General features: G+C 44.7%; 1 protein-coding gene across 1 annotated transcript; it reads left to right on the forward strand.

The window, feature by feature from the left end:
* The first annotated feature begins 1,017 nt into the window (after nt 1-1,017).
* Nucleotides 1,018-9,142, forward strand: LOC116752086 (zinc finger protein 791-like). Its single transcript, XM_032628725.1, has 4 exons — nt 1,018-1,131; nt 6,442-6,568; nt 7,426-7,486; nt 7,913-9,142. The coding sequence occupies exons 1-4, from the start codon at nt 1,129-1,131 to the stop codon at nt 8,994-8,996; spliced, it is 1,275 nt and encodes a 424-aa protein (XP_032484616.1). The 5' UTR covers nt 1,018-1,128; the 3' UTR covers nt 8,997-9,142.
* Nucleotides 9,143-16,220: the final 7,078 nt, after the last annotated feature.

Below are 16,220 nucleotides of genomic sequence, written 5' to 3' on the forward strand. Positions count from 1 at the left end.
TAGGGGTGCCTCCGCACAGATTTTAAACAAAATAACGGAGGGAAGGGAATTCCCTGTCAGTCCAGTGGTTAGGACAGGGCGCTTCCACTGCAGGGGGCATGGGTTCCATTCCTGGTCCGGGAACTAATATCCTTCAAGCCGCGCGGCGAAACAAAGGAAAAATAATAGAGAAAATAACGGAGGGAAGGACAAAGAATATAAATGGGAACATTGACAAGAAAAATCCTGATCATACGCTAAAATGATAGAAATGAAATCTTATAGAAGCAAACCAGAATCAGATCTAAGTGCATTAAAAAAAAAGAAATCAGATTTCGAGACCAAAGTGGAAAAAATACGGTTTCCCAGAAAACTCAGACACAGTGATATCAATTTTCAGTATAGGTGCTGATATACTAGAGGTCGTGGTCCCTAAAGCCCCAAGTCCACCCCTGACCCTGGAAGTCACCAGTCTCCCGCGTCCTGTCCAGTCCCGCCTCCAAACACGGGGTGCTCCGCGTGGAAACTGGGTCAGGACATCCAAGACCAGAAAGGAGGACGAAGAGGGGCCGTCGAACTGCGGGCTTACGCCAAGTCCGACCTGCCCGGAGCGAGTTCTGCTCGGAGGCCACATCCCGGGCAGGCAGTTCCGCGTCCAGGGTAGAAGACCGGACAAAGACAGGGCAGAAGCTGAGAATCCACGTTTCCGCCCGGCTTTTCCACGTGATCCCTGCCCCCGCCCATCTCCCAGGCAGGGTCGGTGCAGACACTCAAATTGCCCAATCAGGGGCACCGGGGCCTGTAGCACTATCCTCAGAGGCTCCAAAAGTGGTGCCCGAAGCGCTGTGCAATCAGGGTGCGTGCCTCGGAAAACTACCCAATCAGAGTCTCCATGGGGAGGGATTACCTGGAGAACCGTCCAATCAGAGTGCAGGGAATTCCAATTCTATCCAACCAGGGCGCGGGGCCCGGAACACCGTCCAATCAGGGCCTGGGGGCGGGCACGCTCCCAGTCCATGTAGGGGGTCGTTCTCGGCCGGCAGTGGTGCTGGTGGGCTACCCCGCGCAGCCCGAGGTTAATCTTCCCCATCGCTCTCACCTGCCCAGGTCGCGGGAAGGACTTCCGGCAGAGTCCGGAGCGGGGCGGAGATGGTGAGTGCGCTGACCGGGTCGGAGACTGCGAGGGGCTGGTTCGAACCGTTAGGAACCAGCTGGAAGCTGACGCGGGCCGGGGGTCTCCACGCCCCTCCCCCAGGGTCCCGGCCAGAGTCCCCGCCCTTGGTCGCGGGGTGGGGGGTCCCCCTGTATCACCTGCTTTTTCTTTAGTGACTCACCAAGCTTCCTAAACTATAAGGCTTTAAACGAGGGGATCTTTTCTCATTCGTTTATCGCAACCACAGGGGGGAGGGTATATAGCACTTATTAGACATTCAAGGTATTTTTCATTAAATGGATGGATTCTGGTGCCCATGGGATTGAGTTTCTCGCATGTAGAAAACTAGGATTAGAGTCAGCATTTCAAGTACAAAGAATGAGTTGCAATTACATTGAACCTGTAGATGAATTCGAGGGTGAATCTACACCTTTTACGGTATTGAACTTTGCGATCCACGGTCTTGGTATGTCTCTCCATTAATTTCCTTTAATAATGTATTACTGTTTTCGTCATGTTTTACAAAACCTTTGTTAGACTTGTTCTGCATGTAATGTTGATGCTGATTTAAATGGTATCTTAAAAAAAATACTGTTCCTGGTACATAGAAGTAAACTCATTTTTGAGCATTTTTCTTAGTGTCTTTGTTAGGTGCAAGCATAGCTTTTAATTATTGATCTGTAAAATCTTTGAATCTTTACTTACAAAATCTTACCTGCAAATAATGATACTTCAGCTTTTTTCTTGTCCTGTCATTTTACCTTTTTCTTTTCTTTTTAAATGATTCCCAGGACCTCCTGTCCAGTGTAGAATAAGGTACTCTGTGTGTCTTGTCTTCTTGACAAGAGAGCTGTTTTACTATTTCAGATTTTTCATTTAACATTGCAGTGTTTTTATGCACCATCTTCCCCAGGTAGCCATGTTCCTTCTAGTTCTGATGTATTAAATTTTTATGTCCATTAATGATAGTCATTGTTTTGGATTTGAGGACAACGAATTATGATTTTTCTGCATTTCTATTATATAGTAAAATGGATTAACTTTTGTATACTGAAAACTACAAAAAAATCTATTTAATTTTTATTGTAGTATTGTTGCTTTACAATGTGTTAGTTCCTGCTGTCCAGCAAAATGAATCAGTTATACGTGTACATATATCCCCTCTTTTTTAGATTTCCTTCCCATTAACGTCACCACAGAGCACTGAGTAGAGTTCCTGGTTTTATAAAATGGATTAATTTTTAAACATTATTGCATTCCTAGAGTAAAATGTGCTTGGTTGTGGGACTTCCCTGGCAGTCCAGTGGTTAGGACTCCATGCTTCCACTGCAGGGGGCACGGGTTCGATCCCTGGTCTAGGAACTAGGATCCCACATGCCCCATGGCTCGGCAAAAAAAAAAAAAAGCTTGGTTGTGCTTGATTATGCACATTACTCATTATTTAGGGAACTAATTTTTAATAGAATTTTGCACCTGTGTTTGTTAATGATAGTTTATTTTTTTCATTTGTACTATTCTGCTCTTGGCATGTCTCTGAAAAAGGAATTGTTTTCTGCACATAGAATTATTGATCTCGTTAATATTTAATAAAACTAGCCTGTAAAACAATTTGGGATTTTTGTTTCCTTTTTGTGAATGTTTGAAAATACCCTTTTATTATCTTTAAATTACTTTCGACTACTGAGTAGTATGGAAGTACTTATATTTTAAAATTTTATTTTAGACCATTCCCCTCCTCTTGTGTTTAACCCCTAGAACATCCCTAATTATGCCTGCTTTTTCATTTGTAACTTTATTTGCCCATGCTTTGTTTTTCTTGAAAAAAATTGTCAGAGGTTGCAATCTGATTAGTTCTAAGAGATGTGGTTTGTACGGTTTTTTGTTTTGGACTCACCGCACAGCTTGTGGGATCTTGGTTCCCCAACCAGGAGTTGAACCCAGGCTCTTGGCAGAGCCTAACAGAGTCCTAACCACTGGACCACCAGGGAATTCCCAAGAGATGTGTTTTTAGCCTCCCTTTTATATCGTTCATTTTGCCCTTCACATTTCATTCTGTGCTTTCTTCTTTTATTCTGCTTCTCTTTTTCCAGATTCTTGAGTTCATTTTTAGCCCATTGGTACTGTTCGTTCTTTCTTTCTTTTTCTGGGAGTAGATGGTGCTTCTGCTCTTGGCTGGGGACACTTTGATTCTAGTGTCTCTCCAGTGGGACATGGTGAAGTTAACAAGCACTTGAAACCTTTCCAGAGATTTTGTGAAATCACAACATTCTGTTTCTAATCCTTATAGTTTAAAAATGCAATGGCATTAAAAACAAACAAAAAACCAAGCCACAGTATCCATTTCCAATGTTACCCAGATGGTTATGTCACTGTTATGATTTCATTCTGCCCCAGTCCCTTTGCTCATGTTCCTAGTTCCAAATGCCTTCATTGTCCTGTATTTTACCTACAGCACTTACCCCTTCATCTAGATAATATTCAATTTACTTATTGTCTTCCACCGTGAGATTTTAAGATCCATGTGGTTCAGAATTTTTCTCAAGTGCTGTATCTCTATAACTGCATGTAGTAGGAATTATCACCTAAGTAGATTTTCAGCAAATGAATGAGTCAGAGCTACAGCTGTATAGAGAAGCAACTCGCCTGAGACAGAGGGCTTTGCCAGTAGAAAGAGCCCAAGGATGTCTGATGTGAAGAGAATGTTCCATTTTTCTAGTCTCCACTGTCCTCTCCAGGAGACAGGCAGAGTCTAGATCTGTACTGTCCACTAGAGCACCCCTGGCCACACATGGCTGTTGAGCTCTTGTACAGCTATCAAAATTGAGTTGGGTGCATGTGTGAGATCCATACCAGATTTCTAGCATTAAGTATGACAAAAATAACATAGACTATCTCAGTAATTATGTTGGTTATGTACTGAAACGATCTGTATACTTGTATTTATTGGGCAAAATGAAAATTATTAAAATTTCAATACAGGGACTTCTCTGGTGGTCCAGTGGTTAAGACTCCATGCTCCCAATGCAGGGGGCCCAGGTTCGATCCCTGGTTGGGGAACTAGATCCCACATGTCACAAGTGAAGATCCCGCGTGCTGCAATGAAGATCCCACGTACCACAACTAAGACCTAGCGCAGCCAAATAAATAGGTAAATAAATATTAAAAATTTCAATACATTTTTATAAGGTAGCGACAAGAAAATTCAAATTTGGATATGTTGTCTGTATGGTCTTCCTATTTAATGGCACTGCTCTAGATCAGGAGTTGGCGAACTACAGCCCACAGGCCAAACCCAGCCTGCCACCTACTTGCATAAAGTTTTATTGGCACACCACCACATCCATTCTTTGACGTGTTGTCTCTGGCTACTTCTGTGTGACAAAGGCATACCTGAGCAGTTGTAACAGAGACCACGTGGCTAGAAAAGCCTAACAATGTACTCTCTGACATTTGCAGACAAAGTCTGCTGATCTCTGCTCTAGGTCATTGTACACATTTTGAGGAATAATGGGCATAATCATCCTGTAACACGTATGTACAGAAATGCAGCTGCTAGACATTTAGGCTTTTAAAGCAGTCAGACCTACATACAAGGTTCTAATTGGGTAACATTGAGCATATTATTAATTGATTCTGTCCTTTTGAGTTTCCTCTGCTACATACTGATTGTAATGATATCTACTGTGAGATTTATTATGAGACATAAATGAACTCAGGTGTGCAAAATATTTCACACATCATGGATGCTCAAATAGCACATTTTCTTATCAATGCTGTTGTGAGACTGTTACAGGTTCTGATGGCTTTTAAATGTCACCTGATACACAGTGGTGGAAGAGTTAGTTGAATTTTATCTGTGGATAAGAGTTTGTCTTGAGACAGTGCTAGATACCAGAGTACCTTGGTAATTAGTAATTAGGGATGCCCAAAGCAGCTGACTTGACTTACCAGCCTCATGAGAGAGTGTTCCCATTCTGAAGCATTCTCATTCTGCTGCTGTTTATTGAACAGGTAAATCGTATCCCCTGCATTGGAGTGTGGCAGCCTGTGTTCACACCTCTGCGTGTGGAAGCTGATGGAGTGATGCACTTCCTCAAAAGCCAGGCTGTTGGGGGACCCTGCGAGCCATCAGATTCCATGCTCAGGGGTTGGGCAGTTATGCCTGTCTGCATGCCACGGGGTGCAGAAATGACTGCTGTGTGTAGTGCCCCTAGGAGGCTGGTGTATAAGTCAGTGCCTCTGGCTTTTCAGTGGGAGCAGATGTCCTTCGGGAGGAAGGTGCCACCTGATCCCTTTATACCTTTTATGATCTGGGCAGATTCACAGCCAAACCCTCTGGACTTCAATTAATTCATTTCCACAGTGGGCTCAGAACTGCCTCTTCACAGGCAGGAAGGACCAGGGCACTCTTTTCTGGGGAAGGCAAGGCTGTTCTGGTGTCTTGTGACATCAGTGACAACAGTTGAGGAAGAGCCACCACCCATAATTTTGACATCACTCATAATTATCAGCACTCAGGCCCCTGAATGCAGGCACTGTCGTGAGGTCTGAAGTCTTAGGCTTCCCTTCTCTTGGCTGGGCTTCAACTTGTCAATACACTGACTGCCTCCTGGAGAGCATGGAGAGAAAGGAAAAGGTGCTGTTTTATAAAAGAACAGGAGACAGATGAGTAAATATTAATGCTTCGCATAAAGGTGGACCTGCCAGTTTATGATGGATTGGAATTTTCCAAGGAACTATATCCATCTCAGGGCCTGGGTTGAAGGTTGGGCATAATCAGGCCTCTTGAGAATCAAATTGTTGGTGAGGGGGCAAGCAAGAAATGCCCCTGGACCCTCACTGTGTTTTAATTCATTAAAACCTCATCCAGGTCTGACTTGGTTTCATATCGTGCTTTGGCCTGTATTGGATGATGAAGAAGGAGATGAAATCATTTTCATTACAAGGAACTGATGTTTTTAAAGATAAAATAATTGTTTTATTTGTACAGTATTTCTTCCATATCTCCAATGTATTGTGGACTGTTCTGGACCCTTCAGATGGAGGGGAAGAGTGGGAGGAGCCAGAGTCAAACTAGAGAGATGGGTGTTAAATCTATGAGGCAGGCTGGCATCTCAGAGGAAGTCAGCGCCGAAGAGAGGGGAAGAGATGATGACAGAACCCTAGAGTTGATGGGAGACCACAGAACCATGGACGAACTTGCTGTGAATTGAGTCCTGGTTCCCCAATGCTGTCAGCCTCCCTCTTCTTTCTGCACACACAGGTGGAGAGTGGTACCTTGTTAAACCAGAATTTGTTGGATGTTTTAGGAGTCAGTGGTCTTTGAGGATGTAGCTGTGGACTTCACCCCAGAGGAGTGGGCTTTGTTGGATCCGGCTCAGAGGAACCTCTACAGAGATGTGATGCTGGAGACCTTCAGGAACCTGGCCTCAGTGGGTAAGGATGACATCATTCCTTTACTGACTCTCTAGAGGACAGGTATCCCCAAGCTATTGAGCTTGCTCTAGAACTTGGGCTGAACAGTGGGAATTTATTGCTAAGTAAGACAGACATGGTCACATTACTATGGAGCATATAGTCTAACAGCTTTCTCATGTATGTATGAAACCTACTACTTTCTCATTAAATGTTTTTAGCCTCTGTAAGGGTTATAACTGTTCCTTAAGAGGAACAGCCCTTGCTGGGGAACATTACATTTGGAAATATTAATTAGAAAAAGAAATTACCCTTCTTTCTGTGGAAGTTGAATTTTGCAGATATGTTAGCTTCCCTTTTTTTGACTTTTCATCCATCCTCATGAATGGCCTTGCCCACATTGAAAGACCTTCCATATTTCCTCTTTGAAAGCTTATATTTGGGCATATGCATTTTGTCCAATTCCGTCCTATGTTGCTTCCTGACAATAGGGCATTTATGTCACCAGAAGTCTCAGTCTTCATGGAAGTATTTCCAGTAAATTGCCCACCATTTTGTCTTCTTGTCCTTATTATTGTCAAAGTCCTCAAGTAGCCAGAACTCCTCCAATTCTTTTTTTACTCAAAAGTGCATTTTTCCTTATAAAATTTATCTCTTGGGCTGCTCTTGGAAAGAAATGTACATGTTTCCTACTTATTTTCTTGCCTTAATCCCACGAGTTCATTCCAAAGAAAGTAAACTTGTTACTATTTTTCATGTTATGGCACTCAAATTAAAATCAATGGGTTAAGTCCTCTACAGTGAATGTTTGGGGAAGTATGAAATGAACAGAATATAGTTAAGTTTCAGAAGAAATGATTCCTGGTTCTCCATTTTAGGAGAAAACTGGAAATGCCATAGCATTGAAGATCAGCACAAGAACCAGGGAACACATTTGAGGTGAGTGACACATACGTTAGAAAAAGTAGGTCTCAGGAGAGAGTGTCATGATATTAATAAGTGTGTAGATATATGTCAGATCTTAAGTGTTCACAGAGAATTTTCACAAGACAATTTTATAAACATGACACAGATGTTGGCTGATTGAGACGTACTTCAGTTGTAAACAATTGTCAGGAAACAAAATCCCATATATAAAAAACAGTGAAAATGGTACCTCAGGTTGAGCCCTCTGTCAGAGCACTCAGCTTATATCACTTTGAAACAATTCTAACAAGGCAAGAAACATACACATTCACTGAAAATGGTAAAAGTGTAATCATATTAATCATTAAAAACCATAATGAATTGTTAACATAATGAATCATTAAAAACCATAATGAATTGTTAACAAATCATTAGTAATATGATTCCTATTTTTAACAGATGGCGTGTGGTGGAGATACCCTCAGAAAATAATGAAAGTAATCAATGTGGAGAAACCAACCAGATTTCCAATCTTATTGTAAATAAGAGACTTTCTACTGGAGTAAAATCCTATGAATACAATAAGTTTGAAAAACCCATCATGGATTCTTCATCCCTCAAGAGTCCCATAGCATCATCTCAACATGGACAAAAACCCTATCAGTGTAAGGAATGTGGGAGAACTTTTATTTCTTACTCATCCTTTGGGGCACACATAAGAGCTCACACTGAAGAGAAACCCTACGCATGTAAAGAATGTGGAAAAGCCTTTATATATTTCTCCAAACTTAGAGTCCATATAAGAACTCACACTGGAGAGAAGCCTTATGAATGTGAAAAATGTGGGAAAACCTTCAGATCTCCCTCAAACCTTTGGACACACAGAGAAACTCATACTGTTGAGAAACCCTATACTTGTAAAGAATGTGAGAAATCCTTCTCTTCTCCCTCTTCTCTTAGAAAACATGTGAAGGTTCACAGTGCAGAAAAAGCCTATGAATGTAAGGAATGTGGAAAAGCCTTCCTTCGTTCTTTTTACCTGATCATACATGCAAGGATGCACACTGGAGAGAAAGCCTATAGATGTGTGGAATGTGGGAAAGCCTACAGCTGGCCCTCAGACCTTAGGATTCACATGAGGACACACTCTGGAGAAAAGCCTTATGAATGTAAACAGTTTGGAAAATCTTTCAGTTCTCCTTCATCCTTTAAGGGACATTTGCGAACTCACACTGGAGAGAAACCTTATGCGTGTAACAAATGTGGGAAAGCCTTCAGTAGTCCTTCGTACTTTAGAACACATGTGCGAATTCACACTGGAGTAAAACCCTATGTGTGTAAGCAATGTGGGAAAGCTTTCAATTGGTCATCATCTTTTCGAGGACATTTGAGAACTCACAGTAGAGAGAAACCGTATGAATGTAAGGAATGTGGTAAAGCCTTCAGTAGGCTTTTATCCTTACAAAGACGTGAGAATTCACACTGGGGAGAAACTCTGAATGTCAGCAGTGTGAGAAAGCCTTCTATACTCCCCTATCCTTAAAGAAAACACCTGGAAACTCAGGAAGGAAGGAAACTCCATGCCAGTTCCAATGATGGAAGGCCTGCATGCAGTTTACATGTATTGTGCACCACAAACTGCATAGCATTGGAAAATATTTACAAAGGTCTTGGATATACTGTTGGCTTTATTAGTGCCTTATTCTTTTTTTTTTTTTTTTTTTTTTTTTGCGTTACGCGGGCCTCTCAATGCTGTGGCCTCTTCCGCCGCGGAGCACAGGCCCCGGACGCGCAGGCCCAGCGGCCATGGCTCACGGGCCCAGCCGCTCCGCGGCATGTGGGATCCTCCCGGACCGGGGCACGAACCCGCGTCCCCTGCATCGAGTGCCTTATTCTTAAAGTAGATCCCTATCACATTATTTCCAGTTCTTTATGAGGATAACATCTAGGAGATAATAATTCTTTAAGTATTACTGTGCCAGGGCTGCCCTAACAGATTGCCACAAAGTTGGTGGCTTAAAGAAACAAATGTATCCTCTTTCAGTTCTGGATACTAGAAATTGGAAATCAGGCGTTATTAGGGTTGGTTCCTCATGAGGGTTCTGAAGAAGAATCAGATCCACGTGCTCTACAAACTTCCAGTGGCTACAGCAATCCCTGGTGTTCTTGGCTTGTGGACGCCATCATTTATTTATTTATTTATTTATTTTTTAGGCCACACTGTGAGACATGCAGGATCTTAGTTCCCTGACCAGGCATTGAAACTGCGCCCCCTGCAGTGGAAGCACAGAGTCCCAACCACTGGACTGCCAGGAAGTCCCAGTAGACACAATCATGCATCATTCCAATTTCTGTCTTAATTTTTTTTAATTAATTAATTTAATTTTGGCTGCATTGGGTCTTCATTGCTGTGTACAGGCCTTCCCTAGTTGCGGCAAGCAGGGACCACTCCTTGTTGAGGCGCACAGGCTTCTCACTGTGGTGGCCTCTCTCGTTGCGGAGCACAGGCTCTAAGTGCACGGACTTCAGTAGTTGTAGCACACGGGCTTAGCTGCTCCGCGGCATGTGGGATCTTCCCAGACCAGGGCTCGAACCCATGTCCCCTGCATTGGCAGGCGGATTCCTAACCACTGCGCCAGGGAAGTCCCTGACTGGGAAATTTAATATTTCTTGTTTAGAAGGCAAAAAAGAGGGCTTCCCTGGTGGCGTAGGGAAGAGAGGCCACAACAAGAGAGGCCGCAATAGTGAGAGGCCCGCGAACCGTGATGAAGAGTGGTCCCTGCTCGCCGCAACTAGAGAAAGACTGCGTGCAGCAACGAAGACCCAACACAGCCAATAAATTAATAAATTAATAAATTAATAAATTAATTTAAAGTAAAAGGCAAAAAGAAGGGACTGGGGCTAAAGTTAACTTGTAAGGAAACAAGTCAGTTTTGTTAGCTAGACTAGGAGAAAATTTCATCATTTTGTGATTTGCATAATTCTTTTGATCCTGTGTGACGACATGATCACAGAGTGCTCTTGCTTGTGCCTTACTCCATAACATAACACCCAGTGGCCTTGTCTGATGACAGTGTTGTTTAAAATTGTTTCTGTTTAAGGGACCTGCCTGGTGGTCCAGTGGTTAAGATTCTGCACTTCCACTGTAGGGGGCGCAGCTTCGATCCCTGGTCAGGGAACTAGGATCCTGTTTGCCACCACGTGGCAAGGCCAAGAAATTTAAAAAAAAAAAAAAAAAGGTTTCTGTTCAGCAGAACACCACAGCCTAGGAGTGAAGACCAGGCCAGGTAGATCCCCGTCTCAAGGGCTGATTCTTTTTTCTCACTATGTGAACATTTTAGTATGTTTACTATATATCTGCCACTGTTTTGTTTCCCATAAATTAGTTCAGTTAATGTAAGTTGAGGTAATCCTCCAAAACTATAATGTAGATACTCTAATCTCCTTTTGTGAGTTAACTGGGGCCTACAGATTACAAAGCTAGCAAGTGGTAAAGACAGGATCAGGATTCAAAACAAAACCTTCTAGCCCTGAGACCATGCTCTTCACTGCATGTTAGTCTTCGAACCTCCTTAATACACCAGCCATTCTAAGCTCAAAACAAAATTAGGCCCAATCATGGCACGCATGGTAGACTCTCAATGCAGAAGCAGGAAACAAGTGCTTGCAGTTCTGATTTGGCATCAAAGATGGAAATATGTGTCTTGGTGGAAAATAATCCATGATAAGAGAGATAATAGGGAAAGCAGGAGGGTGTAGTCTGTGTTTTTTTTCCTCTGAAAGGCAGGGGGGCATCAGTGAGTGAGGATGTGTTCATTAACTTATAATTTCATCATCTAGTGTCTTAAGTAAACACTACTAAAGGAAATGCTCAAGGGAAGTAGAATAATGAGTCTCCATAAAAATAAAATCCTTGTGGTTGCCAAGGGGGAGGGGGTGGGGAAGGGAAGGATGGGGAGTTTGGGATTAGCAGGTGCAAACTATTATATATAGGATGGATAAACAAGGTCCTACTGTATAGCAGAGAACTACATTCAATGTCCTGTGATAAACCACAATAGAAAATAATATGAAAAAGAATATATATATATGACTGAATCACTTTGCTGTACAGCAGTAATACAACATTGTAAATCAAGTATACGTCAATAAAATTTGAAAAAATTCTACTCGTGGTTCAATTTGCGGTAATTAAAAGCTTTAGCTCATGTGACATGTACTTAGGAATTGGAAAGGGTTTCTGTCATCAGTGTCCCATCATTTATTTGGGCCACAGAGTGTGGCTGTTTATAATTCTTTTGAAAGAACTGTAAATTGGATTATATATTTGGCATTATCATTTTGCTATTATAGTACAGTCCAATGAGTTTTGTATCCCGGAAATCAGAGTTGCCCCCTAGTTTGCAAAAGGAATATGGTCATTTGCACAGCTATACCCTAGCATGTGCCTTTTCCTATGAGCAGAATGATACCTATACAAGCTCTCAGAAATGTCCTGGTAGATGCAAGGAAAACTGCGGCGGTCAGTGACAGGATTTTTCCGCATCATAAATCCATTTCAGCTCTCAAATTCCTTTCCCAAGCCCATTTCTATGTCTTTTTGCTGAGAGACCTCATTAAGGGATCCACACCTGTCTCCATGTTGGGAATATTTCCCCTAAGCAATGCCATGTGGCAGTGAGTGGGAACAGAAAACAAGGGCAACCAGGGCCCAGGACAGTTACTAACAAACTTTGGGCCAAGGGCAGAGGAACCAGCTCTCGATCATCTTCAGCTCAGCAGCAAGAACCAGGGTCACCACGCCTACCTCAGTCTCACCACCACCTCGACGCTGGACCCACAGATGCCGCATGTGCAATCACAGCCCCTGTGTCGCAGTCGACCACCACGGGTCAGGAGCAATCGGGGCTGGGGCTCAGGGCTGAACATGCACAGTCCACACCTAGGGCCACCTGGACTCTGTCTCCCTAGTCATTCGCAGGCTCCAGACCGGCTTTAAAGAGCCCTCCCCTTTGTCCTCCAAGTTCACTCACTTCCTGGGACACCACCCCAGGGAACCTGAGCCCCTTGAAAAATGCAGCTGGAAGAAAGACAGCCCGCAGAGACTAGATTCCAGGCCCTCATTGCTTCCAGCACACAACGCGGCCTCCATGCCCCACCAGCTGCCCCCAGAGGGTGCTGGCCGTTCTGACCTTTGTCGACTGCCCAGGTTCAAGTGTATTATCCTTTCCGTGTTGGTAGCTGTGGCCTCTGGTTTTCCGGAAAAGCCCGAAAGGACGCCAGGCAGGGCCGAAGGTAGCGGAAATCTCTGCCTTCTACTCTGGCCTCACTGGACCTCACTTCCGCCTCCAGCCGGTAACCAGGTACTGAGGCCAGGCGAGGGGTTGGGAGGTTTCCCGAGGCTTCAACCTCCCTTCCTTCCCCGACCATGGCTGCCACTGGGAAGGCAACTAGGTGCTAAGGAAACCACAGCAGATGCTGAGAGACTTAGTAGAGGATACGACAGCTAAAGAGGGATTGCACACCTTGGCAGCCCCAATGCAGTTCCTCCCTGAAATCAAAGGGACAACCAAAACCCTCTGTATTGTCAGGTAGTGAGGGGCCTGTTCTTGGAAGAGACCTAAAGCAGAGTGGCTGGCTGGAGCATCCTTGACAAGGGATGTTGGCCATTGACTCTCAGGGCCTCAGGCTCTTATCATGTGGTGGTGATGTCCCCTTGGCAGTTTCTTACGGTGAGTGCCTTCGAATGTTATGCACGGTGAGGGCTCATCATTGTGAGGTCCCCTCCCTCACCAGGTCGGCTGAAAGACCCTCCTTTGGGATTTGTTTTGAGTGCCAAGGGACATCACTCTGCCACATGGGAAGGGGGTGAGAACTGTATGGGTCTGTTATGAGCTTTGAACAAAACCCTCATTGCTTGTGTGTGAATATATAAGTATCTGAACCTGGTCATTCAACTAGCGTTTATTGATCACCTATGTACCAGATCCTGTTCTACATGCTGGAGATGCAGCAATGAATAGACACACACACACACAAAGTCATGGGGATGTAATGAACAGCAAGGTGACTATAGTTAATAATACTGTACTGTGTATTTAAAAGTTCCTAAGAGAGCAGATCTCAACAATTTCAGTACACACACTGGGGAAAACCCAGAGACAGAGAAACACTACAGTCATCCACGCAGTGAGATGCACAGACAATCGGCAGTCCTGTCAGGACACAGGAACCACCAAACACCTGAAACTTCCCAGACAAATGCATGTGGTGGCATGACAAAATCACACAAACTTTGTCACTGGGACATACACGTGGACACACTCAGACACAGACACATAAATTCAGACACACTGGCAAAGATGATGTCCCCAGAGAAACTAATACACTCCCAGAGATACACAGCCTACAGCCTCTGCGACTCCCCCACTCTCCAACAGCTCTCTTTACTTAGAACTAACCAACATCAGATACGTCATCTATTTCACTTGTTATCTCTCCTCCTGGAACAGGGACTTCACACTTCCTGAACCTGCACAGTACAAAACGCCTCTCTCCCTAAGAACCACAAGAACCCAACCTGTGGAAGAAGTGTCAGGGGCCCAACGTGGCTTGGGTTCTAATGTTCCAGCCCCCCACACTGCTGAGGATTCTACCAGCAACACACTCATCACTACCTTTACCCTTTGTCACTCTGCTTTCCAATTGGAAACTCAATGCGGGCAGCCATGGTGTCTGTCTTGTCAACTGGCAGCCATGTGTCCTGCACTGTGGTCCCCTCGGCAGCGCTCTCTGCTGGTCTCATGTGCCCGTAGACTCCACTCCGTCCACCCTGGGTGGCCCCAATGTCCTCCCGGAGACTCCGAGGATGGGCGCTTAGGGAGCGCGGACCACACATCTCCAGGCCACAGAGGTAAGTCTTCCTGATGCACAAGACGTGGTGACCCGACTTCCATCTTTCCCTGGGCGGCCTCTCAGTCGCCCCACCCACGAGCCCCTGCGCACTTCTGCGAAGTCTGCGACCCCTGGTGTCTCCAGCGGTGTTTAAGAGGCAGTCGCGTTGCATGCCAGGAGGAGTCTGGGGGCGGGGCTCTGGGCGTCTGCTTCTGAGCTCTCCATTTCCCACAGGCCACAGCGGCTGAGACTACGCTCAGCACAGGCGTTGGTAGAAGTGCGCATGCACCGCGGTGGGGCACGACCCAGAGGGGAGGTGGGGAGGAGGCGCGACTGGAAGTGATAAGTTTGAGCGGGATTGGTGCACCTGCAACCTAAATCCTCCGGTGGTGGATGATCGTGGGTCAGTGGGTGTATGCGCGTGGGCGCCAACAGGCGGGCCATGGCTGGATGTCCCTTTGGCGTCCCTGGAGGTTTTGAGATTGGTGTGCGCCTTGGAGCTTGTGGGCGCTGAGCTGATGCTCCTGAGGAAGCGGGGGTTGCTGTGGCCACAGGCCGTCTGTCGCTTTGTCGCAGGTTCTACTACTGCTGTGTTTCTGTCATCTCCCAGACCCATGCGGCTGCCGCAACGTTCCACATGTGGGAGTGTAGAACCCTCATGATGTCTCCCAGCAAGAAGTCACAGGACCCGGCCTGATGCAATTTTAGAGCTGGATGGCCTCCAGACAGGCCCAGGAAAGGCATGACGCTGATGCCCAAAGATTAAGATGCCCCCAGGCAGGTCTCTTGGGGAGAACTGTAGGGGTACTTTTATGGTTCAGACCAGAGCATTCCCAGAGATCTCACTGGAGGGAGCTAGCATAAACTCGGAGAAAGATTCCAGGAGCCCTTTCACTTCTCTCCTGTTGTGCGAGGCTAAGGACAGACGTGGTCCTTGCGGGTGTTTCCTAACTTTAGACCGAGTTCCAAGAACCTGTTTGGCCCCAAGTCCTTCTCCCGGCCCCCTCCAGGTCCTTCAGCATTTATTGAGGATACCAAGATGGAGGTGGGCTGGGTGTCAAGGTTCAGGAGTTTTAAAATTCCCTTAGCAAACGAAGGCTTTGTTTTTCTATTATTTTTAATATACATGCAGTAAAATTCACTATTTTAAGTGAAGCGCCATGAGTTCTTATAAGTGCAGAGATAACACCAACAGTCAAAATGAACACGCCATCACCCTGAAAAGAACAGGTGCCCATTTGTTCTCAAATACCCCATCCATAATCACTGACCTGTTTGTTTCCTATACTCTTGTCCTATCCACATCTCATAAAAGGAAAGCCTTCCTTTGTTAGGAGTCTTTTTGTAAAACCTGATGCCATTTTTCTAAAATTCAGAAATCACACTTGCCTTCCAGTGTTAAATGTCCAACACTTCCCAATAAAGATTAAGCAAAACTAAAACCTTCAAACCTGACATTCCATTTTTATGAGCTACATGAGTTTGGGCAACTCTGTGCTCCCCGTGCTTGTCATCATCTGAATGATAGGAGGGAAGGAGGTACAAATGATTGTCAAATCACATCAAACTATGGAGTGCTATGAAAACCTAAGTTAGCACGGAAAAAAAAAATAGAGATTAGACATCAACTGCTCTTTAATAAAAATAACGGACTGCTTCTGTTCTACCAATTAGTTTTAGACAACCTCAACTACTTATGCTTTCTACACTCACCAAGCACCAGCCCAAATCGGAAAATATATTCTTCCAAACAACCTCTGACTGGTACATCCCACTGTGCACTCATTCAAATTGCTTTAACTCAATACATCCATTTTCTTTGGTCAAACCAATGTGGTCCTGGTGGCTTTTGGCTAGAGACCATTGACAAAAC

Source organism: Phocoena sinus, chromosome 3, assembly GCF_008692025.1.
Source record: "Phocoena sinus isolate mPhoSin1 chromosome 3, mPhoSin1.pri, whole genome shotgun sequence".
NCBI classification, from domain to species: domain Eukaryota; kingdom Metazoa; phylum Chordata; class Mammalia; order Artiodactyla; family Phocoenidae; genus Phocoena; species Phocoena sinus.